At 30.4% G+C, this 25,434-nt stretch overlaps 2 protein-coding genes, 2 non-coding genes and 1 pseudogene across 4 annotated transcripts; 3 read left to right on the top strand and 2 right to left on the bottom strand.

Moving 5' to 3' along the window:
* Positions 1-3,540: 3,540 nt before the first annotated feature.
* Positions 3,541-4,411, bottom strand: LOC149880112 (uncharacterized; annotated as a pseudogene).
* A 1,046-nt stretch (positions 4,412-5,457) lies between these two features.
* Positions 5,458-7,039, bottom strand: LOC145194674 (somatostatin receptor type 5-like). Its single transcript, XM_080072346.2, has one exon. It carries the CDS (start codon positions 6,895-6,897, stop codon positions 5,551-5,553), a length of 1,347 nt encoding a protein of 448 aa, XP_079928472.2. The 5' UTR covers positions 6,898-7,039; the 3' UTR covers positions 5,458-5,550.
* Positions 7,040-7,787: 748 nt separating this feature from the next.
* On the top strand, positions 7,788-9,513 carry LOC145195168 (large ribosomal subunit protein eL22-like). The gene is made up of 4 exons (XM_080072970.2): positions 7,788-7,883; positions 8,498-8,593; positions 8,817-8,935; positions 9,341-9,513. The coding sequence occupies exons 1-4, from the start codon at positions 7,872-7,874 to the stop codon at positions 9,486-9,488; spliced, it is 375 nt and encodes a 124-aa protein (XP_079929096.2). The 5' UTR covers positions 7,788-7,871; the 3' UTR covers positions 9,489-9,513.
* On the top strand, positions 7,961-8,055 carry LOC145195444 (small nucleolar SNORD12/SNORD106). Its single transcript, XR_013848196.2, has one exon. It is a non-coding gene; the product is annotated as a small nucleolar SNORD12/SNORD106 (small nucleolar RNA).
* Positions 8,334-8,429, top strand: LOC145195445 (small nucleolar SNORD12/SNORD106). The gene has a single exon (XR_013848197.2). It is a non-coding gene; the product is annotated as a small nucleolar SNORD12/SNORD106 (small nucleolar RNA).
* Positions 9,514-25,434: the final 15,921 nt, after the last annotated feature.

Here is a 25,434-nt window from a genome sequence, read left to right as displayed (position 1 = left end):
CTGAAGAAAAAAAAATTTCTATTGACGAAAATTACCAGTGGAGATTTGCACGTACGCTAAAGTCTTTTAGAAAAAAACTCATTAATCGAAAGTAAACAAATAAAATCATAACGCATTCCGGGTTGTTTTCACCGGACTACGTTGAATTAAATATTATGATAAGAAACTTCCGGGCTTGCTCACAATCGGCGTTGATGTGGGGATAATGCTTCACTTGCTTTTTCTTTTGAAAGGAGAACCGATTGATTCAAATTGGGTAGAGTAACAAATAACCAACCGTTATTGTTTTTTACTGGAATAAAATGTATTTTTTAAATCTCCATTATTATTTACTGGCTGTTGGAAGATCTTACGGAATGGATGGAAGAATAAGAAAGACCATTTAAAAGTAGTAACAGTACGGTCCGAGCAAATTTGTTCTTTAAATATCAAAAGGAAAAATTAAATATTAAATAAATGTTGGTCTTTCAATTCAGGTTTGTCAATTGCAAAACAATTTTCGTATTTTTTTGGTATTGAATTATTTTTCTTAAAAATTAATTCAATACCAAAAAATTAAGAACTTAAAAATAATTACAAAATTAGTTTTTAAAATGTAAAAAGAAGTTGAAGCAACTTATGTTGTTAATATGAAATTTTAATTATGATCTGTAAAATGCCATTTACAGTAATATTTCTTCTTTAAGTAACCATATTGTGTAAAAAAAAACCAAAACCACATTGGTAAAAAAAGTCCAATATTTTAACGTATTTTAAATGATCAAAAAGAAACTGCGTTTAAAAGAAATACATTCGCTTAACTATGGACAGAATATTTTTTTTATTTTCTATTACCTCAAACTCTGAAATTTGTTGGTTTGGATAAGGAAGAGGGTATCTAAACCAATCGCTTTAGATCGGTAATCGCTTATATAATTAATATCTAAGGTATATATCTTTTTTTTTATAAGGTATATAAGGATTTATATACACAATAAATATTTACCTTAAATATCAACCTTGAATAAATATTTAAAGTATTAATTTATAAAGCAGTTTTTTTATTACCAAGTTTTTTGTATCATAGGTAACCCAAAATCATAGTTAACCCCAAATCATAGGTAACCCCAAATCGGTTTGTTGCAAAAGTTGAAAGGTTTTAAATAATTTACTCGATACAAACTGAAAATATTTGTTTTTCAACGCGTTTAAGTTAAATCAATATTTACCTAAAATTCAATGAACTAACTAGAATTTAAAATATCTTTTTGTTCCTCTAACTTTTGAATTAGGGAATATTAATCGCGTAATTTGTGCCTTGATTAAGTTCGTAAATTAAGGATCTGCGTCTTGAAACAAATAATACCGTTATGATATGTTTAGGCGAGGCATGACAGTACAAGACCATAGTCTCGTATCGTATTGTATCGTAAACGAGATTAAACTCATAAAATAATGATTTAAATAAGAAATAGCAAAGACTAGTTTTGCAAAGTTTTAAAACGAGAGTACTCTTGGAATGGTTCGTTAAAGGAATAAAGATACTAATAGTTCGTTTAAGAAATACACGTCTTAGATGAAAACAAATCATTTAAAGTTGTACTATTTTTCAGCTTTCTACGCAATTGTGAATTATAGCAGAAACCTTCAAATTCCTTTTCACAAAATTAATATAGTTTGCAACAATTTGGTGGAATGATATTTAACAATTTTGTCGTGAATGATGTCATTTATAACCTATAAAATGCAGTTGGCTCACGACACTAAATATTTACGGATTTTTGTTATTGAGTAAAGAAATTTATATTAAAATCTTTTTAATCTTGTTGTTATAATTTTTTTTTTTTTTAGGTTTAACTTCGTAGTTATTTAAAAAATTTTGAATAGGGTCTATTTCATTATTTTTCATCCTTAAAATTTAAACTTTAACTAACTTACCATCAATTAAGTTTGTATTTTTCAGAATCTATAAGAATAACTGATTTCCCTAAAATGACCTTTTAGCTAAGTCATTACAGAAATCAATGCTCGGCATTTTGTTACAGAAATCAATGCTCGGCATTTTGTTACAGAAATCAATGTTTGGCATTTTATAGGCCGCAATCTTTTTTTAATTTTTTTCCAGTATTTTTTTGAAAGCAACATTTAATAATCATTTGATTAGGCAAAACTTAAGCCAATAGTAAGCTTGCTTCATTAAGTTTTTAGTGTGAACCTGAAGTTGTTTTATGATTTGTTTTTCATTTCTTAACTGCGTTGTATATAAAGTAACTCTAAGAATTTGTTACAATATGAAAAGCAGATTTTTCAAAATATCGGTTTTTAATTGTTTCTACAAAGTGCCGGTTTAGACCGAGTTTTACTTTTTAAAACCAGTTAAAATTGTTTTTTTGATGCGTCTTAACTTTTATGATATAGCTTAAGGAAAGTAAAAACTAACTGTATTAAAACTAATGCTTGAGAAAACGACATGAAGTATTTTTTATTTAATAAGTTCATCCTTCCCCTTTTGATATTTATTCTATTAGTATTGTGGTAAAAATTTATAACCGACATTGTCAAATTTCAAGTTCAAAAAAAAAAAAAAAAGAGCCAACAATAAATTATTTATTAATAATTATTTGATTTGAATAATTAAAACAAAAAAAAAAAAACTTAAAAAAAAACATTTAAATCATTTTAAAAATTGCCTTTGCTTAACCATTTTACATTAAAATAACAGTCTTTCATCGTAAACATAACAAACAAATAATTGAAATACAAAAAATTTTTAAAAATCATTAAATGTAGATAAAAGGTGCCGTAAAATTTTAGTGGGAAAAATTTTTTTTTTTTTTTTTTTTTTGGGGGGGGGGGGGGGAATTGAAACCAACTTTAACCAAAAATGTGTATTGCATAAAAAACTTAAAGTTGAAAAATAAAACAAATCTCATTTGTACGCAATCTTATTATACAAATTTAAAGGGTTTTCAAATTTTTCTAGGATGCACAACTCCTTGGACATAGTAGTATTGTTATACTTTGTAACTTTATGGACTTTCGATGAAGAAGAGACTGGATGTAGCGTTAGTTAATGATCCAAGGATCATTAACTAACGCTAGATCGGGTCTCTTCTAATATTGATAAACTTGATAGCTAAAACAAGGATCCTTGTTTTTGCTATCAAGTTTACCCAGAGCTCTAAGGAAAATATTTAGATTTAAATGAAAATAAAAAGGTTTGGTAATTCATACGAAGTAAAGATATAACATTTTTGTCTTTATATATCATTGGGTGTGTAAAAAAAGTTCTTTACATTGGGTGTGTAAAAAAAGTTCTTTTGGTTTTAATAAATTCATTTTATAAAAAATGAAAAGAAAAGTTGGCCCTAACGGCAAACACTTTGGGGATTGACATGATTTGTATTGTGTTTCTTAAAGACCTAGAGAACTTTGTGTTTTTTGTATTAAATATTGTTTTCCACACACAACATGTTTGAAACATAAGCTTGGTTTCCAATACCTGTAGAAATGTTGGTTTAACAAAATGATAAGCTAGAATGTAATATTTACATTTTTTATTCACATTAATAGGTTAAACAGAGAAACTTGATCATCTTTATCTGAAAACTCTATTTTGAGAAGAAGTGCTTGTATTTGAACTTTAGCCGCGGCTTTGGAATAGTTGTTTAATCGCTTTAGCTGTGGAATTAAGGGTTTCATAAATAATCTTCATCCTGCTCTTCTTCAGTCGGATTTTCAATATTGGAGTAAATCATTTCTAATGTTTTCACTAAAGTTTTGTCAAGTAAATTATCAGAATCTAATATTTTTCTTTTTCTTTTAGTTATGTTATTAGTATGAATTGTCAATTCACTTGACTCTACTTGCACACAAGAATTAACATAATCGTTTTTTTCATTCACATCTTCAGATAAATGATTATTTAGCTCCTTGTTCAATGGATGATGAATATTTTCAACTTGCTCACAAACCACCTCAACGTTTTCCTCCAAATTCGTTGTTTCTAATCTAGAATCATAAGGTGAACAAATATTCGATGTTGTTTTACAAAATTCTACAAAAGTATTTAGCCAATTGAGCTGAAGAAACTGAGGTGGAACTGAATTTCTTCCAAAACCTGATGGGATAATTCATTTTGATTTCAGCCACCTTTCATAACTACTTCGAATGCTTTTATAATTTTTTTCCGCTTGATTAGCAGAGAAGTTTGACAGACAACCAATTTCTTCCCGTGCATTTTTCTTTTTCCATTTGTCTTTAAATTCCTTATCAAACTTGTCATACAAAACTGGAAACTTTTGAACTTCGTTCATAAAATCTGCATTAGAGATTTTTTCTAACACACAAAATGGAGCCGTCGCCATGCTTTATAAATTATGGTGTTGTGAATAACGTCTTCAAGATGCAATTTGCGTGTGTGTAGGTGTTAATGTATAAGGCGGTTGTACTACTGTGTAAAAGGGGAGTGGAGTTTGTAAATTGTATGATTCGCAGTCAGATGGGAAAAATATTGTCAAGTTTATAAAGAAAGTAATGACTCGTTAGTGTCTCAGGGGAGGTTAAAATAATTCCTCACAATGGCGATATTTTGTAAACTTTATTGTTGTACGACAGTTATTGTGTGGTTTCCATTAAAAAAATAAGCTGCGCGTTTTGCACAAAAAACAAAATACTGTTGCAGAAATAGATTTTTTTCAAAACTCACAACTGTAGTTGTACAACATAAAATTTGTTGTACAACCGACGTTAAAGTTGTGCAACTTACACTAGAAAATGATTCCATTATAAAACAAAGTTGTTGTGCAACTGTTGTACGACATTCCTACAACTATTGGAAACCAAGCTATAGTGATCCATTTTTAAGATCATTAAAATTACTAATAATGAAATGCTTATGAAAAATACACTTTGTATATCAAAACATAAAATGCTATTTGGTTGTAAGGTATTTCTAATTTTTCTAAATATTGATTTAGAAAATTTTGCTCATTTCGTGATTAATATGATTTCGTTTTGTTTATTTTAAATATTTTTTAAAATAAATGACTTACTTTAATATTTAGATAACAATTTAAAAATTCTTTTAAAAGTAAATCTCAAACTAATTCCAAGAGCTGATTGTAGGTGTTCTGTCACAAATTTAGTTTAATATGATATAATTATGTATAATAAATATGCACAATAAATATGCATAATAAATGATACAAAAATATTTTAAATCGGTAAAACAAACCATCAAGTGGCTTTTTCATTTCTTAGGGAATCAAATAATGTACATTACATGAAAGATTAACGAATTTAATCAAAAATCACTCTTTCAGTTAAAAAAGTTGTTTGCTATTAATCCGTTACAACTCCTTTGTTATTGCTATTTAAAAATTAGTTTAATTCCAGGTTGTAATTCTCTTTTGAACGTTGAAAGCCTTATTTGGTAGTCACTAGTTTGTAAACAAAAAGTTTTGCATTTTATAAATAAATTTAAATTTATTTTTTTGAAAGTAAAAAAATATGCTAGTTTTTTTTATAGAAGTTGATATGATATTAGAATGTTGTATCAATATTTAAAATTTACATAATATTTGAATACTGTGTTGCGCAAGAGTTTGTTCGTTTCTTTTTTGTGTAATCCAAAAAAGTTTTGCTTTTTATTTCTTCATTTTTAGAACTTTGACTTTTTATCCATTTGTACTTATGTTCATTTTCATCTAAAAGGGGTGTGTCGTTCCATAATTCGTTGCGCCGCCGTTGAAAAATTTTCAAAAACGGTAGCCATCTTCGAAATTGATTTCTGAAAACGTGGCTTAATATGTAAAGAACAATGGGGTTACAAATACTATTAGCAAATACAAAAGTATTTGCCACTTGCGTTGCTTGAAGTACATACTTCCATTTTCCAAAATGTTTTGAATATAATACAAGTGTTGCCAACAAGTTTAACGGTAAAAAAGAAACCACGAACATGATAAAAATTGTGAAAAACATTTTCATTATTTTTCTGTGATGTTTCAATCTTTTAGCTTGAATTACACCAGTGAGACTGCGATGTAAGAACGACATGTTGTCATGCAGTGTAATTCGGACACGTATGTAACAAAATAAAATAATAGCTGATGGAAAAATATAAAAAAAGCTTATACGAGCACCGTAATAAGTATGTTTTGCTACCTCATTAGACCAAAACGGACAACATATCTTTTTTACCATTGTGCCTTCGCGTACGTCTATCATAAAACTCAGCGGTAATCCAATGATTAAATATGAAGCTACCCATATAGTAGCAATTATAATGATACCGCCTTTATGAGAAAGAGCTTTTGGTAATGAATGGATTATTATTCGATATCGATCAACAGAGACGACAACCAGTGTTAAGATTGAAACAGCGGGAATGCAGTCAGCTACTGGTATAATATATCTGCAAATAAAGCTTCCAAAGGGCCATGAAACGTATTGGCTAATTAAAAATATTGGTAAAAGAAGTAGCAGAGTAATTAAATCAGTTATAACAAGGTTGAGTAAAAAGTAGTTTTGAAGAGAGCGCAGTTTTGGGTTTTTCATGACTGCTGCAATGATCAAGAAATTGCCGCTCACACCAATTATAAAAAAAATAATATCGAATAAAAACTGTATTGTCTCCACAAACACGTTCTTGTATACTTGATTTTTTGCTTTCTCTTCTCTTAGTTGATTAGTTTCATTTTTAAAATTCATCTCAAAGAATTGCGAATGAAAAAAATGCGTTAAAATTGGTGTGCTTGAACCATTGTTTAAATATCCTTCTATTCTCACATTATTTTGGACATTTTCTTTTATCCGTTGTTGAGATAAATCTGATAACGTTGAAATATTTTTAAAATAAGCTACGTTCATCATCGAAAACATCACCAAAAACTGAAAACACCCTTTGAGCTCCATTTTCTAGCGTAAAAGTTGTTTGAGCATTAAAGGAAATTTTTTGTTTGACTAAAAAATAAACTTTCGAATAAGGTTTAGTGTAATCAAACTTCAGAAAATCTTTGTTTAAATTCATATGAAGTTGGTTATATATTTAAGAAAATATTGGCTGGCAGATGAATCTTGTAAAAATTAACACCACTGCAAAATTAAATATTTTTTTTATCTTTTAAAAAATAACAATAAAAATTAAAAAAAAAAAAAAACAATAAAAATTATTTACAGCTCAAATTCTTCTTTTAATCAAATAATCAAATCAAATGGAATTACTTGTGTGCTACAATGCCTTTATAGGTAAAATGAACTTAGAATTTTAAGATTTTATATCAAAACACAAGATGGGAAAATTGTTTGAAAATTACTATTAGCAACCTAAGAAAAAAGCAACAATCGAAAATTTAGATAACGTACAATTGTGTGCGCTACAAAAAATTGTCCTTTTGACAAAATTGCATCATCGTATACTGAAGCTAGAATACATTTTTTAGTATTTTCCTAAAATGAATTTAAGCGCTTTTTTCCCTTTTTCTTATTCGCAAATATAACTCATTATAACGAGCTTTATTGGTGGATCGTTTTAAAGCAACAAAAAGCCATTTCTTAAAGGTGGAGAGCTCCGGCTAAAAAAGAGTCCAACAAAAATGAAAATACAAAAAGGGGGTAAATATTTTAGTAAAAAATATTTTTAAAACTACCTAAAATTAATAGTTGTAATAAAAAAATTTTAAAAAAATTTAAAAATTAATTTTTTAAAAAAATATTATACTTTTATAAAGTAACTTTAACACATATATTTTTATATATACTTATATTTTTTATACGAATACCCTTTTAGTCTAAAAACGCTTCACCACGCTTATAGATACAAATACACTCTCAACACGTTACATCGCTCTTTAAAATCTGGACGGTGCACTAGCAAGGTTCTCAACCGAATGGCTCCCGCTGTAAGCTATTTAACGATTCGTTTCTTTTACTTTAAATGATTACTTAAATTTTTTTTTTTTTTAAAAAAAAAGAAGTAATAAAGGGATATGATGATCATTCTTTTTTCCCCATCTTAACGACAATGATGAGGAAAAGAGCTGATCAATTAGCCAGATGATCTGATCCTTTTTCTTTCTCTAAAGAGAAGTTTCTATTCTACCATCGTTGTGATAGTCTTCTTTAATCTATCAAGCATGAAGTTAATTTTAGATTTTTAAAATTCTTCCTGTACTTGCTCATTAATTTATACCAAAACTAAAGTATTGGTAATGTTTGCCAATGATGTCTAGAATATCTAGACTTTGCTAATCCCAGCTCTCTGATATATTATGATGTGTAAAGCAACTGAGGCAACTTACTTTTAATATATATATATATATATATATATATATATATATATATATAATCTAACTTTGTGAAATGATGAATAACCTTTTTTCCCCAACTTATCGAACATGGTGAGAACAATTGCTGATTGAATTAGCCAGATATTCTGATCACAAATTTTAACTCATAAGTAACTCTACTAACCTTTTTTCATGTTATTAATGTTTTTTTTTGTTTTGTTTTATAGAAATCAAAGAAAGCTTCAAAAAAGAAGTCAACTTTGACTTTCAACATAGACTGCACACATCCAGTTGAAGATGGAATCATGAAAGTCGATGATTTAGTAAGAAATTAATTGTTTTAGTATTTTAAGATTTACTTTTATATACTTGTCTGCTATTTTCATTAATTTACTAATTAATATTGCTTAGTTCTAAACAATACTAGGTAGCAAATTAAAGAAAGTTTTTTTAATTTGTTATCTAAAACTTTTTTTAATGTTGAAGTTGCCTTAGGGCTATCTTCCCTAAGGAATTTACCATGGATCTCCATGGTTTTCTTTATAGAAAAATTTCCTGATAAGCAGAATCAAAGTAGACAATAAGCTGAACAACTTAGATCAAATAACTTTGGAAGCAGCAAAAAACAAAATATCATTGGTTTCTGAAAAACCATTCTCTAAAAGGTATAAATTCCTTTGAATCTTTAAGATAACTAAAAATCAGCTTTTGTTCTTATCCACTGATGCATACTTTTTGGTGTGCAGATTGGTCTGTGTTAAGACCAGTTTAACGGAGCGGTGGAACAGAATATGATTAAAATAATTGATAAGTGTATACCTGTATGCACAATGATTTTATATCAGAAATTTAATAATTAAAACCTAAGTTTATCATTTGTTTTATTTTTTTTCTTTTTTTTTTTTTTTCTTTTTTCTTTTTTCTTTTTTCTCAATAAAATAGCGAACTGATGATTTATGCAGACCTGTGCTGATAACATTGATGTATTTAAGCACCTCTGATTGCTAATCTTTTCTATTTATCTTTAATTCTCTTAGTTTTTTCTTAAATATGAGTAACTTTTTTTCTAGATATCTGAAATATCTTACTAAAAAGTATTTAAAGAAGAATAATCTTAGAGATTGGCTTCGTGTAGTGGCTTCAAACCACACTGACTATGAGTTGCGATACTTCCAAATAAACAATGATGAAGAAGAAGAGAATGATGATAATGAATAAATATTCCACCATTCTATCTATTTAATAGTTGTTTTTTTTTTTGTTTTTTGTTTTTTTCCTATTTTGACTGTTTTTAGTTAGGCTAGGGAGGTTTTTTTTAAGAGGCTTGAACCGCAGTATAACTGAGATTACTATTTCCAACACATCTTTACTGAGTAAGAAACCTAGCAAACAGTTTACTACTAGAAAGTTTGTAATGTTAAGGGTACTTTTTTACAACTTAGTATTAAGTTTCTTAAGATTTAAATTTCAGGTTATTAAAAGTGGGAAAGTAAGAAAAATGTAATTTGAAAACATGACAAGAATCAGTTTACTAATTTTACTTGAATTTTTTCTATCATTCAATGCAATATAATCCTCATGTCTGTTCTTGAACAGAACACAAATTAGTAAGCATTCCTCGAACTGTTCATATAATAAGTTGTTTTTTTTTTTTCGAAAATAACTTAGTAATAATTTCCTAAGATTTCGGGCCTTCTAGTAAGTTTCTTATATTAAAAAAAACGTTTACTAGAGTGAGAATTAGATGTGTCATTAAGAGACTAAACTTCGTCAGTGGATTTGCGAAATAAAATGACAATTCTAATTGTGTTGATAGAGTAGTTAGTGTGGTGAAACATGGTATAAACAATTTGCATAAACACGAAAATACTCGAAGCAAAACGATCTCGCTATTAAAATAATCGCTCCCGGAAGTTTAGTGGAGCTACGTTATTGTGCGCATGCGCAAATTTTATGGAAAAATAAGTCAATGCCTTTGAAAACTACGGTCCTTAGCAACTAATGTAATTTTACATTGGAAAGCCAAATAATTGCTTATTCTCCAAATTAAGATAACTTTTTGTTGTTTCAATTTAAATTAGCTTTACGATAGCCTGGTTATATAATTAAAAACGTGAAACAAGAGAAAGAACATCTAAACGTTTGTTAACATTTGTATAAGACTTTCTATTTTATTGTATTAATGGATAAATAAGGCGCTTTTCTAAATTACTTTATTTACCATTATAACTACCTTTTATTTGTGTTTAGTAAAGGCAAAAAAAAAAAAAAAAAAAAAAGACACTATATATTACTAAACAGTATAAAATATTTTTGCGAAAAGCGTTTTTAACTAATAGAATTTTTGTTTTTCTCTTTCTTTTACGATTTTATCGATATACTCATTATGTCCATCATAATCTCTTTCTCTTTTTTTAATAAGATTAAAAGAAAACTAATGTTATTAACCTTTTAACACAAAAATATTTGGTTCAGTGGTCTTAAGTTTCATGTGGGACAAATTAAAGCCATGCACAATTTTTAAACTACATATACTTGAATAATAAAAATATTCTAAATTGGATTGTAATTTATGAATATTTTAAAGGATATATGGACCAAGAGTACATGTTTCATATGGATTATGATCATTTTCCACTGAATCTAAGTTTAGAGAACGGGATCCATTCACGAGACAGTCGATAGAGAGCTTGTTTAGACAAGTATTTATAGAAAAACCAGACGTCACATTCCCTATTAAATTACTTTAAGTATACACACTAAAATTATGCATGTTAATTGGCCCACAAAGTGAAACAAATTTACGCTTCTCTTACTTGAACACGCTACTTTTAGGATTAGTTTTCTGTTTTTTGGGCAAGAAACACACTAATAAATACACTCTAATTTATTGAACTCAAGATGGGCTGATTCTTCATTTTGTCCAAAGCCAGTACCCTATTTTTGCAAGAATGGAATAGTATGATCTTCCAACATGTGTAACTTTTGAGGCACAAAAGTTTCAGGCCAAGTTGTACAATAAAAATGCATTAACTCATCGATAATTATTTCCAAAAAAAAAATTATAGCAGCATAAATTTTGTTGTGTTTTTATAATCCCTTCTTTATAAGTTAAACAATTACAAGTCATCAAAATTATTTTGCAAGGCATTGTTGTTTTTGTATACTTAACAACCTCAATAACTATAAACAATAAAAACCAAAAACGTTTTGAAAAAAAACATTAAAAGCAGAAAAAAAAAAAAAAAAGTTCAAAAAAATGTACAAAGTTGATTTAATATTTCTGTCATTGTATTTTTTTTGAGAAGAATATGCTATAGCATGCAGAGAATTTATGAAATATGCAGAGAATTTATGAAAGTTCGCTCCAGAGAATCTTTCATCAAACAAATTTTATATAGAATTACATTTTTAAAAAAGAAAAATGTCTCTTTAGGAGATATATGGCATGATTTTATTATTAGTATTATTTTAAGGAAATTTGAAGCATTTTATGTACATGTTTTCCGATAAAACTTGTTCCATGTTATGAAATGTCAATGTTTTGTAACTTTTGTTGTGTGCATGATCCTTCGACTTTCTTCAGTTTTATCCATAAAAGCATTATAATTGTTTTAAAACGAAATTAGTAAAGCAGTTGCAGTGGTTTCCACAAGGAAACATTGGTTATAACAAATAAAGAGCTTAAACTGGTACTGGGTGATTAAATATCGAAATTTTCTAATTTTTTAAAATAAATTTGAAAAAAATGAAACTGTTGTAGATTTCAAAAATTTATGTTTACAAGTTTATAGGTAAGTTTTATGTGTAAGATTTGAAAAAGATGCCCCAAAAAAATTCACCCAAAGTAAGCATACCAACAAGTAACAATGCTTTCTTCGGGCTAATTTTTTTTAACTTCACTATGGGAAATATTTCCTTTTTAGTGCATTTAAAAAAGGTAAAAATTGCATAAGTCGTATGGAAATAACCATTATTGAAAATGCTACCATTTTGAATCTATTAACGTTATGATGATGATTCTGGTCAAACCCTTTAATCAACATATCAACCTTTTAAAAAAATTTTAGACTCAAACTCTGACAAGTTAAGAAGAAATCCCTGTTCAAGAATATTTTTGCTGACTCTGCATGTTTATGAGCATATTAATGGGTTTTTATTTATTTACGCTGGATGCTTTTTTGTTACATTTTTTTTTTTTTTTAACTGTTTTTAACAAAACAATATCAAAAATTAATATATTAATAGTTTTAGTTTTTATCGATCACCATAAAGCAGAGTAATAATTCTTTAAAAAAACAGAGCCCAACATTATTACATCATCAATGGCACACTTTTAAAAAAATGTCCTCTTTTCTTTTTTTTTTAGAAAATCAAGTTGACAAAAGAAAATTGATTTAATAGTTTTGAAGATCTGACTGTTTGCTTTGACTTAAGTTCGTGATATATTTCAGAATAGATGCTGTTATTATTTTTTTTGTATCTTTCTTAAGACCCCCATTTTCCATAAATCTTTGATAATCATTTTGAAGAGTATCACATGTGTGATATTCTATTTCTGTTCTCTTTTCTATACTAAGTTTCATTTCGTTTGCTGTTGCACAACCGACAACCGACAATAAAAACTCTTTTGTAATAACTCACTCTGAAATACCAAAAAATGCACAAAAAAATTCTTAATCAAAAATATAAATGCCGTAATGTTATTATCCCTAGATATATAAAAACCTCATACATGTATTTTTTGAAATCAGTTAGGCCACTACACATGCAAATCTATTACTTTTTTTTCTTACATAAACTTCCTTTTTCTTACATAAAATTCTTTCTTTGCAGGTCTTCTATTTGTTCTTTGCGGGTCTTCTATTTGTTCTCGAAATTGTGTCATAGCTACTATGATATTAACTATGTTGTCATTTACCTCAAAAATATTGAAAAAAAATAGTTTTCAATATTTTTTCAACATTTATTTTACTATTTAGATTTAAAGTATTTACAATTTAGTAGCTCATCTTAAAACTTCTTCAACCATAATCTCCTCCAATTTTAACTTGAATATTCAAGAATGAACTTATGATGCACAACACCATTACAACAATATAAAAACAAAAATATAAATTATTTGGCAATTTTCAAAGATAAAAAAATTATATGTGACTTTTTTATCTTTGGAAATCGCTAAATAATTTGTTATTGATATTTAAAAATTGACAAATAATTTATTTATGATTTAGCCTATAATAGCAATTTAAAAAAAATTCTAAAGTTAAGGGATGTGTCATTTGCAAATTGATATTTGCTGCAATTGCTAACCTAATATTTTTTCTAAAAATTTTATTTTTTGCTTGATAAAGTTGATCAAAATATCTAAGAATATTTGTTGGTAGATCTTTTATGCAACCCCAAGGTCTTAGATTTATTTTGAACTTCCCACTCTCTTTTTTATGAAAGTTGAAAGGAGCGTTTTCAACAACAATTCCATTTCCAGACCAAGTTTCAGCAATTACTCTCTGAGAAATATATGATGCTGTAGGGGTGTCCACTATGCAAAAAAATTTCAAAACCACCCAAATTAAATTTTTTCCCATTCTAGTGTTTGTGTACAGTGTAAAAAAAAGTTTTACTAAATTTTAATGACTATTCTAGAGCCCCTTCAAAGCCCCTAAAGATAAGCCCCAATTTCCTGTTTAACCCATTAGTGCCTGAGTTTTTTGTTACATTTTACGATTTATAGAGATGGCACGAACGGGTTAAAATAGTAGCACATTTTTGCATTGATTACAAATTTCATAAACAAGCAAATTAATATTATGATATTGACTCAATTTAATATGTATTATTGACTGTTATAATTATTTTGCTGTTTCCTGTTTTAGTTAAATAAATCAAAACTGAAATGTTGACAAGAAGTAGTAAAGTTCTAGAAACTGAACTCAAGTCTTTGCCAACCAGTTCCAGTTGTTTGTCAAACACAACCGACCAGCCTTCACCGTCGTCATCATCATCAACAACAAAGCCTGTTACTCGTGCCTCTACTAAGTTTTGGTTAATTGGACACCCATCACCATCAATAACTGGTTCCAAACTACCCGATTGCAGACAGGTTTTGAAATTTTTTCTTTTTTTACGACGCGATGAAGAAAATGTCCGAAATCATGTAACAAATCAAGAAATTGGCTATATAGTAATTGACGCTGTTGTAACTTTCTGGAACATGGCACGCATCAAGACAAAGACAAGACAAAGTTTGGTGTTAGATCTTATGTGTCTCTGGAATGAGTGGAACCCCCTCTGGAATGAGTGGAACCCCCTCTGGAATGAGTGGAACCCCCTCTGGAATGAGTGGAACCCCCTCTGGAATGAGTGGAACCCCCTCTGGAATGAGTGGAACCGCTTGTTGAAGAACAAGAATCGCGAAAGTGATGCTGGCGGAAAACGTGTTAACTTCTTGGCCAAGTTGGATAGTCTTTTTGATATTGGATCACCTGATGCCATACAGGAAATCATGAAATCCAAGCTACTGACTGCCCAAAAGAAAGATGGTGATGTTGCATTCTATTTAGATAAAAAAAAAAAGACAGAAAGGCGACCATGGACGGGCATGACAAAATCTTTGAGATTAAAGCAAAAATGAAAGAAGTCAGATATAATTGGAAAATCATACTTAGAGATGAAGAAAAAGAAAGAGTAGAAAAAGAAGGTAGACAGGACGATCAGGATGATGAGGACATGGAAGTTAATGACGAAGAACAGAATGTTAATGAAAATATTGCTGTTGCTGAAGTAGATATCGGTTTAGGGTGGGACTTGAATTATGAACCTCCAATGAATAGACGATCAGAATTTGTTACTCTTCACCTCCCCAAAAGAATTATGCAATGCGAGGAAATCACTTCTGCAGCAGACAGGCTGAAATTGTCTAAGCTGCTGGTGGAAACTTGGACGATTTTGATATCTCCAGATCGACATCTAGTCGAAGTAGAATGTTAAATCGACAGAGGATTGCTGAGAATGTTATAGATAATGTGAGGTTCAACCCAACCCAGTTTGGTGCCCTTTACTGGGACGGAAAAACAGTTAGCTGTGCATGTGTCGGGTGCTCCAGAATACAGTGAGGGAAAATTGCTTGGTGTTCCAGTTCTCGTTGATTCAAAAGGAGAGACTCAAGCAAATGCAACTTTGGATCTCCTAGAAGCTTTGGATCTAAGCGACAATGTTGTGCCATTGGTATTTGATACCACTGCCAGTAGTAGTGGCATCCACAACGGTGCTGCTAAATTGATAGAAGAAAACTTAGGTCAAAAACTTCTCTATCTTGCCTGTCGACATCACATTTTTGAAATCTTTGTCGGAGCAGTTTGGAAGAAATTATTTGGAAACATTTTTGGTCCAGAAAATAAATTCTTTGCTGAATTTAAAACTGCTTGGCCAGCATTGGATAAACAGTTGCCAATCGAGACTTTAGCTGTTGAAGGCACCTGGTTGCAAAACCTCAAAGAACAGACCATACAGCATTTGACACATCTACTTGCTAAGGAAGATGCTACAACATTTCCAAGAGATGACTATCGTGAATGTGCTGAGAACACACTGATCATCTTTGGGCAAACTCCACCGCGGGGTGTACACTTTCTTAAACCAGTAGCTATCCACCAAGCTCGGTGGATGGCATGTAACATTTATGCGAACAAAATGTTCATGTTTTCTAAACAATCGCCTTATGATCAGAGGATAACGACCAAACTTTTTAGAATAAACAGATATCTTTCTCTTTTCCACACACCAGCTTGGACAAAAGCTAGCATTCGTGCTGATGCACCTATGAATGACCTGCAATTCATCCATGACATGATGGACTACAAGAAATAGACAAGGAAGTTGCTGATGTCATTCTTTCTAAAATAACCAATCACCGATGGTATTTGACGGAAGAGGTAGTTCCATTTGCTTTCTTCAGCAAACATGTTAGTTCCACTGTGAAAAAAGATATGGCAGCCAAACTCTTGGAAATTCCAGTACCCGAACATTTTCGTCTTGTTAAGCCAGTTTTTCGTCAAATCACTCGTCAAACAGGTTTGTCAAATCTTCTGGGACCTGAATCTCACTCATTGTTCAGCATTCTTGGCATCAATACAGATTGGCTTGCTAAACCAATTGAACAGTGGACAGAGCAACCAGGATACAAAGAAGCTGAAAAATTTGTTCGTACAGTAAAAGTTGTAAATGATACCGCAGAAAGAGGAGTTAAACTGATTTCAGAATTTGCCACCATCATAACCAGTGATCCAAAACAAAAAGAATGGTTGCTGCAGGGCGTTGAAAATCACAGGCAGCAATATCCTGATTTTGGCAAAAAACTCTTGGACAATAAAACAACATTAACAACATTCAGAAAGACTTAATTTTAGTTTTGGGGTTCCCGTCTGATACTTTGACTATAACTGTTAACCAAAAATGCAGAGTTAGCTTGGTCAAACTGGATAATTTAACATATATTATGCAAGCTGCTTTTGTTTGGTTTGATTTCTATGATTTAATTTATTCTGTGATATTCTTTAATACATTGATACATGCAGAACATACATCAAATGTGTCAACATTTTAAGCAAGGAATCAATTTTCTTACTTGCCATCAAATCATCATGGCAATATTTTTAGTTTGACAAAAACTTTTTCTTTTAAATTAATATCAGACATATTTAGAGAATATAAATTGTAAACAACGCAGCTTATGTTTTAGCACTAGCAAATCTTTTAGAACCACCTAAAAGTAGTGCAGTATTGTTATCACTTGTAATCTATCAATGTAAAGTAAAAAAAGTTGAATGCTCGGTAAAACTTGCTTTGTTATGGTGTATGTAGATTAAACTTCAGTATTAAGAAAAAATATCTGAAAAGTTTACAATCAGATTTTACTTTATTCTGCCTTTAAAATTCTTAGTTTTAGCGTTATCAACAAGCTGCTTTTTCAGTTGTTTATACTCCCGCCCAATTAAATTTCAAGGTTTTTTTAAGACATATGTTCACCTTGCTTATAATGCGAATTCAAAATTTTTTCAGAAGATTTCTAGTTGTAAAGTTATTTGAGAAAATGTTAGGAGGGCAGTTTTTGATAAATCATAAATTTTTTTAATGTTTACATCGCTTTCGATTTCTATTTCCGAAGCATGCGCATAAAAATAGCGCAGTTTCGCTTTAAGTAAACGACCGCCTACATAAAAAATAAATCAATTTATTAATAACTTGTTTACATTTATGTAGCCACATTTAGCGGCAATAACCGCTCTACATATTTGTGGCATTCTGCATAACAAATTTTCTAATTTTTGAAAGTCTATTTTACGGCACTTACTTTTAAATTTTTCCCACATCTTTTTCACTCTTGGGAATTATATTTTTCACTATTTTCAGCAATAGTACTTTTATTTTTAACAATAGTACTTTTACCACCAAAACAATCCTATATCCTAATATTAGCTCCACCATATTTTACAGTTAGCACTACACACTGCTTCATTATCCGTTCACCATCTTTTCTTCGAACAACCAGAAATTTAGAACTTTACTCGTTGATCCAAAGAACACGGTTCCAGTAATCAACATTCAATTTTTCATGCTGTTTTGCCCATTACAGTTTCATTTTCTTACTTGGGGGGGCCCTGCTTGCATCAATTGCCTCTTCAATGCTGTCACAGATATTGGATTTTCTCGGTAACCATTCACACTAGTTGCAATTTTCGGGGGTTGATAGATATTTACTGATGGTAGAAAATCTTTTGTCTTCAGAATTAGAGGGAATTCGCTGACGTCCTGACCATTTCCCATTGACTGCACTTCCAGTTTCTTCATTCTTTTTTATAGAATTCCATACCATTGAAGTAGGAACTTTGAATTTTTATGCCATTTATCCCGTTGCATATATATTTTTGAATATTATAATATATTATCAGAATAATTAACAGAAGAAACACGTTCGGGAATATTTACAATAAATTTTAAATAATGTCGTGTTTTTTAAAAAAGTCGTGTTTCTACAGATATTTGACGTTTTCTTACTATTTTTATTTTAAAATGTCAACTTTAATAAAAATAACAAAGTTATAACTATTATAGCACTTCACTCTGGCAAAACTATACCATAACTTAACCTTTTGAAATGTAATACGAAGGGATAGTTAAATGCTTATAACTCTTAGCTTCTTTAAACTTAACATAAAAATTAGTCTTGAAAACCACAGAAGTTATCATGGTTTATTTAAAGCGTATATTTAGGTGAAGAAACCGTAAACACCCATTTGAGATAACATGAAAGCATATATTATTAAGTTTACAGTTTTTTACAGCATTTTTTTACTTAAATTATCTACTCACATTTATATCGATATGACTTACTAATATTACGAAAACTAAAAATTAAAAAAATTTAAGCATTTTCATGAAATCTCTTTATCATTCAAATAAAATTATGGACGGTAGAGAATGTTCTTTTTCTGTGACGATAAACAGTTTCCCCAAGCTCCCATATTGATTGACCGCGAGTTTTCTCCAGACCAAGACTTGTGGATCTGCCTGGAAATCTTCAGCATATCAAAGTGCTCCCTTGGTTATTAATGTGTATCCTTAGTGCTCCCCTACTCACTGACAAAATACTTTGGTTCCAAAAATAATGGGGTGATTTTCTATAAAATATTTGTTAAAATTGATGATCACCAATTTACTCAAATTTAGTTTTTTTATTGTTCAGATTTTTAAAAGTTTTTAAAGTTATGACATATAGACGTTATGACACATAGAAGTTATGACACATAGAAGTTATGACACAGAAGTGATGACACATAGAAGTTATAACACAGAAGTGATGACACATAGAAGTTATGACCCATAGAAGTTATGACACATAGAAGTTATGACACATAGAAGTTATGACACATAGAAGTTATGACACAGAAGTGATGACACATAGAAGTGATGACACAGAAGTGATGACACATAGAAGTTATGACCCATAGAAGTTATGACACATAGAAGTTATGACACATAGAAGTTATGACACAGAAGTGATGACACATAGAAGTGATGACACAGAAGTGATGACACTTAGAAGTTATGACACATAGAAGTTATGACACAGAAGTGATGACACATAGAAGTGATGACACAGAAGTGATGACACATAGAAGTTATGACACATAGAAGTTATGACACATAGAAGTGGATCAAAAAGAAACAGGCGAAACAATAAGATGGCAGATAGTAGGTATGAAGGATGGCTCCTGGATCACCGATAAGAAAATGGCAAGTAGCGTCAAAAATACTCTTTAAAGCGACAGGTGGCATTTAAAGGAGTGAAATACTTGGTCTTTGGAAAGTAGAAGCGGGTAATTTTCAATGATAAAAACAACTTTGAATTAAACAAAAGGAAAAGCAAAGTTCTTGTCAAAAGATTCAGACAGAAGTTTTGGATTCGACACAACAAGAAACAGAAAGTTCAATTAAGAACAAATAACCAGTGGAGACGAGTTTTTATTTGTTGCGATAGAATCTATCGAAAAGTGGAATGACACAAAAAAAATAGAATTTTCATTTAAAAAAAAAGGAAAAAAATTGTTATTTAATTTTAGTTATGGCAGAGAAGTGATACTGTCCAAAATGGTTACGATGTTCTGTTATTATGTCTTCCGCATGAATGTCTATTCATGATTTTATAACTAACGTTCTAAATTTACACATCGTGTTGTACACAATTAGAAATTCCGTTGATGAATTTAGAAGCAGACTTTTGCATAAATACCAATATTATTATTATTATTTTTATTCTTAGTACGTGTAGTTCCGAACTTTTACTTAAAAGATATCACTGCGCAAAAAAACAAACATAAAAATTAAATTCACCGGACAATTGTTGTATTAGTAACAAGCAAATAGTGGCAAAACTAAAAAAAAGTATTTGATTTCATGAAGAATGTTTATAGGATGTATATCGAATTTACGATCGATAAATAAGATAAGCAGTAGGTCCTACATAAAGTTTTCTTTTGAGAATTACAAAAATGGTCCAAAAAGCAGAACAATACCTTTGATTTAAAATCACAATTGTTATGGAGAGAACCCAGGATCATCCCCAATATTTTTGTTTTTGTAAGACTACTGAACATAATTCCGAAAAAAAAGATGGACTTCAGTCTAAAACTCACGCGGTGTATTGCAAACCAGGTGTTGCTACGCTATCATATTATAACTTATTAATCAACACAAATTGAAGAATTAAACAGTGACATTGAAGATGTACCTGATACTAATTTTGAAACAAGTGCTAAGCCTAAGCTATTTTCACAGTCAAAACTAAAAGGTTTAACGAGAGAGTTAAGCCTACCAAAAGATGTAGCTGAACCCTAAAATCTAAAAGAGATATGCTTGCTCCTGGTGGCGCATTCTCTTGTTAAAACAAGCACCACAGCTAAACGATTATGCTGCTTAGTCAACAAAGTGGTTACACAAAATATTCCAGCTTTCTCTCCGAACAGGATTGTAGAAGTAGTTGACAACATCAAAAGAAAGAAGACTGGACTCCTAGAACTGAATTAGTTAATGAAAAAAAGTATTGAGAAAGAATTTATTTTCTCAAAAAAAAGTTTTACTGCTTTCTCTACACATAAAATTGGGCATGACGAAACAATTTACAAAAGCGCAAAATAAAAATTCTAACAAGTTCTAAATAGGTGTAAAAAAATTTAAATTTTACTAGCAAAATTTAGATTTTCATGGAATTTCATAACTTTTATACATACATACATACATACATACATACATACATACATACATACATACATACATACATACATACATACATACATACATACATACATACATACATACATACATACATACATACATACATACATACATACATACATACATACATACATACATACATACATACATACATACATACATACATACATACATACATATATACATACATACATATATACATACATACATACATACATACATACATACATACATACATACATACATACATACATACATACATACATACATACATACATACATACATACATACATACATACATACATACATACATACATACATACATACATACATAGGGGAAAGGTGCCTATGATGGCATACTTAACTTTAACGTTTCTCTAAGTCATTACCTGAAAACTTAAAAAAAAATTTTTGACATGGGTGTATTCCCTCTAGCACAGTGGTGTACCTAGGGTAAATAGCGCCTGGAGCAAACACCGATCTCGCGCCCCTCTTCCCCCACATAAAGTGCTTAATTACAATTTTTTAATAAATGATGACACAAACTTTATTTTATATAATATACTTATTTTATATGATATATTATTTCTTAATTTATTTTATATAATTCTCGCTTATTGTATCGCAACCAAGCCTCTTTTGCGCCCCTTTCAGGCTGGCGCCCATGGCACGTGCCCTGCCTGCCCTACCCTAGATACGCCACTGCTCTAGCATACAGAATAATAATGAACCTCAGAATTTTTATTACTTTGCTTTTTTATAAGTTTATACCATTAAAAAAAAAAAGTACAAGTATGCCATTATAGGCAACTAACTGCTCCTATGATGGCACACTTTAAAAAAAATAGACAAACAAGAATTTTTTTTGGTTTTTTATTAATGGAAACACAACTTATCAAAAAAACAAAATTAATAATAAATATTTGGTCTATAAAGCATTGTTCACATATAATTTTTTTTCTACTTCTCTATATGCCTGCACATAAACAATGACACCAAGATCTGCATTTTTGACAACAAATCCATGGTTCTTTAGAGCAAGACAGTGAATAAAGTTCATAACAATACAAAAATGCTGTATCAGATTCGAAATTCATTTTATTATTACTTCCTTTAATCTTCTTATTGCAGTATTTTTCCTCAATAACCGTCTTTCTTTTTGTTTTTCTAACTAATTTTTCCTTTTCTTTGTTATTTTTTTCTTTTGCCTTATCTTTTAATTCTTGAATATCCGGTGTGGTATTCAGAGGTTCAGTTTTTCCACGTTTTCATGCCCTTTTCAATTCGATTTTAGGGGTTGCTAAAGGCACCGGATACAACTTTTATATACTAGATCTTATCCTTTTGTTGAAACAGAAGATCCCCTGAATATGGAAGCTTCTGATAGGGGAGATCTCATTTCCAAATGTGTTGGTTTCTCAAACTCTTGTATTTCATCTTTGTTCTTAGCCTGATCACCTTTTTTATGAGCATAAAAATTTATTTCAGGCATTTTTTTCAATTCATTTTGCAGACTTTCCATGATGGTAACTCCTCGGTATGCCATCATAGGAAAGAGTCACCATATTTATTAAAATAAGCTGTGTCTACCTTATTCTACACATAGCATTAAAATAAGTATTCTAATAAATGTACAAAGCCTGCAGATGAAATGCATGAAAGTTTTACTTCTGCATGATGTATAATAAAATCGTAATCCTAAATATATGAGGGCATTAAAACTACAACACCACATGCGAAAATTTATGTTTGTTGATTACAAAAGCATTATTTATGACAGAGGGACGAATTTTTATTAGAAGTAATGAATTACTAATATACACATCTTGGTCTAATCACTTATGCACCAAAACTAATATTTTTGGAAATATGACCAGTATGCCATCATAGACGCTATGCCATCAAAGGCACCTTTCCCCTACATATATATATATATATATATATATATATACATAAGCGCCGAGTTCACGGGGGCAACAGGGGCAGTGGCCCCCCTGGAAATTTATACTAATGATATATTATCACAGATTATCATGAGGGCGAGAGTATCTATTCGCCCCCGTAATAATCCATGATTATATATTATTAGTATAAATTTCTGGGGGGCCATTGCCCCTGTTGCCCCCGTGAACTCGGCGCCTATGTATATATACATATATAAATATAAATATATATAATATATATAGGGTGGTTAAATTAAGGGTGGTTAAATTTTAAGGGCCGATGTTGAATGTGAACCAACCCTAAACGTAAATTATTTTTCTGTATTTAATGTGTCATTTCTCAATTTCAGACTGACTCAATTTGAACCATGGAAAGTTACACAATCGAGCAACGCGTTAAAGTTATTCAGGCCTATTATGAAAATGGGCGTTCAAATCAAAATGCATATCGTGCACTTCGTGAGTTTTTCGGTCAATTTAATCGTCCAAATGTGCGTACAATCGGAAAAATCGTGCATAAATTTGAGCAAACCGGGTATGTAGGAGATGTGAAAAGACCAGCGCATGCTCGTACAGCTCGTACTGCTGAAAATATCGCTACTGTTCTCGACAGTGTGGCTGAAGAGCCGTCCACATCAGCTCGTCGTCGTAGCCAACAATTGCACCTCTCACGCTCGTCGATGATGAACATTATGCATAAAGACTTGCATTTACACGCTTACAATGTGCAGTTGACCCAAGAACTAAAGCCCACTGACCATCTCAAACGTCATCAATGGTCAGAATGGTGGCAAGAAAAGGCAACCATTGATGATCAATTTCCGACGAAAATCATCTTCAGTGATGAGGCCCATTTTCACCTTAGTGGCTTCGTCAACAAGCAGAATTGCCGCATTTGGGCGAATGTTAATCCGAGAGTGATTGTCGAAAAACCAATGCACCCACAAAAAGTGACTGTTTGGTGTGGTTTATGGGCTGGCGGCATCATCGGACCATATTTTTTCCAAAATGATGCCGGTCTGGCAGTTACTGTGAATGGTGTTCGCTATCGTGAAATGATAACGAACTTTTTATGGCCCGAATTGGACCATATGGATGTGGAGGATATGTGGTTTCAACAGGACGGTGCCACTTGCCACACAGCTAACGAAACAAAGGCTCTTTTGCGCGAAAAATTCAATGGCCGTGTTATCTCACATGTCAATTGGCCCCCAAGATCATGTGATTTGACACCGTTGGAATTCTTTCTTTGGGGGTATTTAAAAGAAAAGGTGTACGTTGATAAGCCAGCAACAATTCAAGAGCTAAAGGATGAGATAATTCGGCACATTAACGGCATAGAACCTCAATTATGCCTCAGCGTCATCGAAAATTTGCACCATCGGATGGAGGTGTGCCGCCGAGGTCGCGGCGCTTATTTGGTCAATATTTTATTCCATACATAATTGAATCATACCATATTATCATAATAAAAAGATGTTACAATAAATTCCTTAATAATTTGTGTTTTATTCAAATTTAACATCGGCCCTTAAAATTTAACCACCCTTTATATATAAATATATATTTTATATATATATATATATATATATATATATATATATATATATATATATATATATATATATATATATATATATATATATATATATATATATATGGGTTATATATATTATATATATATATGGGTTATATATATTATATATATATATGGGTTATATATATTATATATATATATGGGTTATATATATTATATATATAATATATATAGCCCATTTGCTTGGTTTCTTATAAAAAAACAAAAACGTGTATATATATAAAAGCTGATGCGATATCTGCTTCGTTTTTATTAAAACCTCGCTTACAAGGAAATGCTATTTATTTGCAAGCGAGGTTGTAGTCTCTAAGAGGGTCTATACAAAAGAATAAACGAAATGAAGCTGCCGGTCACCCAGACAACATAAGAGGTGTCAGAGAACTTTTTCGAGAATCAAATACATGATTACTCTTACACTTAAAAACAAACTACTCTTATTAGAAAATTCCAAAAAGCTTCGCAATAAAAAGTTTTCTTAACTTTAGCTAACTAATATGTATGTATGTATGTATGTATGTATGTATGTATGTATGTATGTATGTATGTATGTATGTATGTATGTATGTATGTATGTATGTATGTATGTATGTATGTATGTATGTATGTATGTATGTATGTATGTATGTATGTATGTATGTATGTATGTATGTATGTATGTATGCATGGATGTATGCATGTATGTATGCATGCATGTATGTATGTATGTATGTATGTATGTATGTATGTATGTATGTATGTATGTATGTATGTATGTATGTATGTATGTATGTATGTATGTATGTATGTATGTATGTATGTATGTATGTATGTATGTATGTATGTATCTATGTA

This window comes from Hydra viridissima, unplaced genomic scaffold (genome assembly GCF_058129835.1).
Source record: "Hydra viridissima isolate aposymbiotic clone 2 unplaced genomic scaffold, HvirCarnegie_v1 scaffold_13, whole genome shotgun sequence".
Lineage (NCBI taxonomy): Eukaryota > Metazoa > Cnidaria > Hydrozoa > Anthoathecata > Hydridae > Hydra > Hydra viridissima.
The sequence above is the reverse complement of the archived record's forward strand: the minus strand, read 5'-3'. Positions and strand labels throughout refer to the sequence as shown.

Excerpts from the sequence above, each read along its gene's own strand:
- LOC145194674 (XM_080072346.2), bottom strand. The coding sequence starts at position 6,897 with ATGGAGCTCAAAGGGTGTTTTCAGTTTTTGGTGATGTTTTCGATGATG.
- LOC145195168 (XM_080072970.2), top strand. Across the intron at positions 8,594-8,816 it reads TCATGAAAGTCGATGATTTA|AAAAATTTCCTGATAAGCAG; the intron begins GTAAGAAATTAA and ends TTTTCTTTATAG. Across the intron at positions 8,936-9,340 it reads GAAAAACCATTCTCTAAAAG|ATATCTGAAATATCTTACTA; the intron begins GTATAAATTCCT and ends CTTTTTTTCTAG.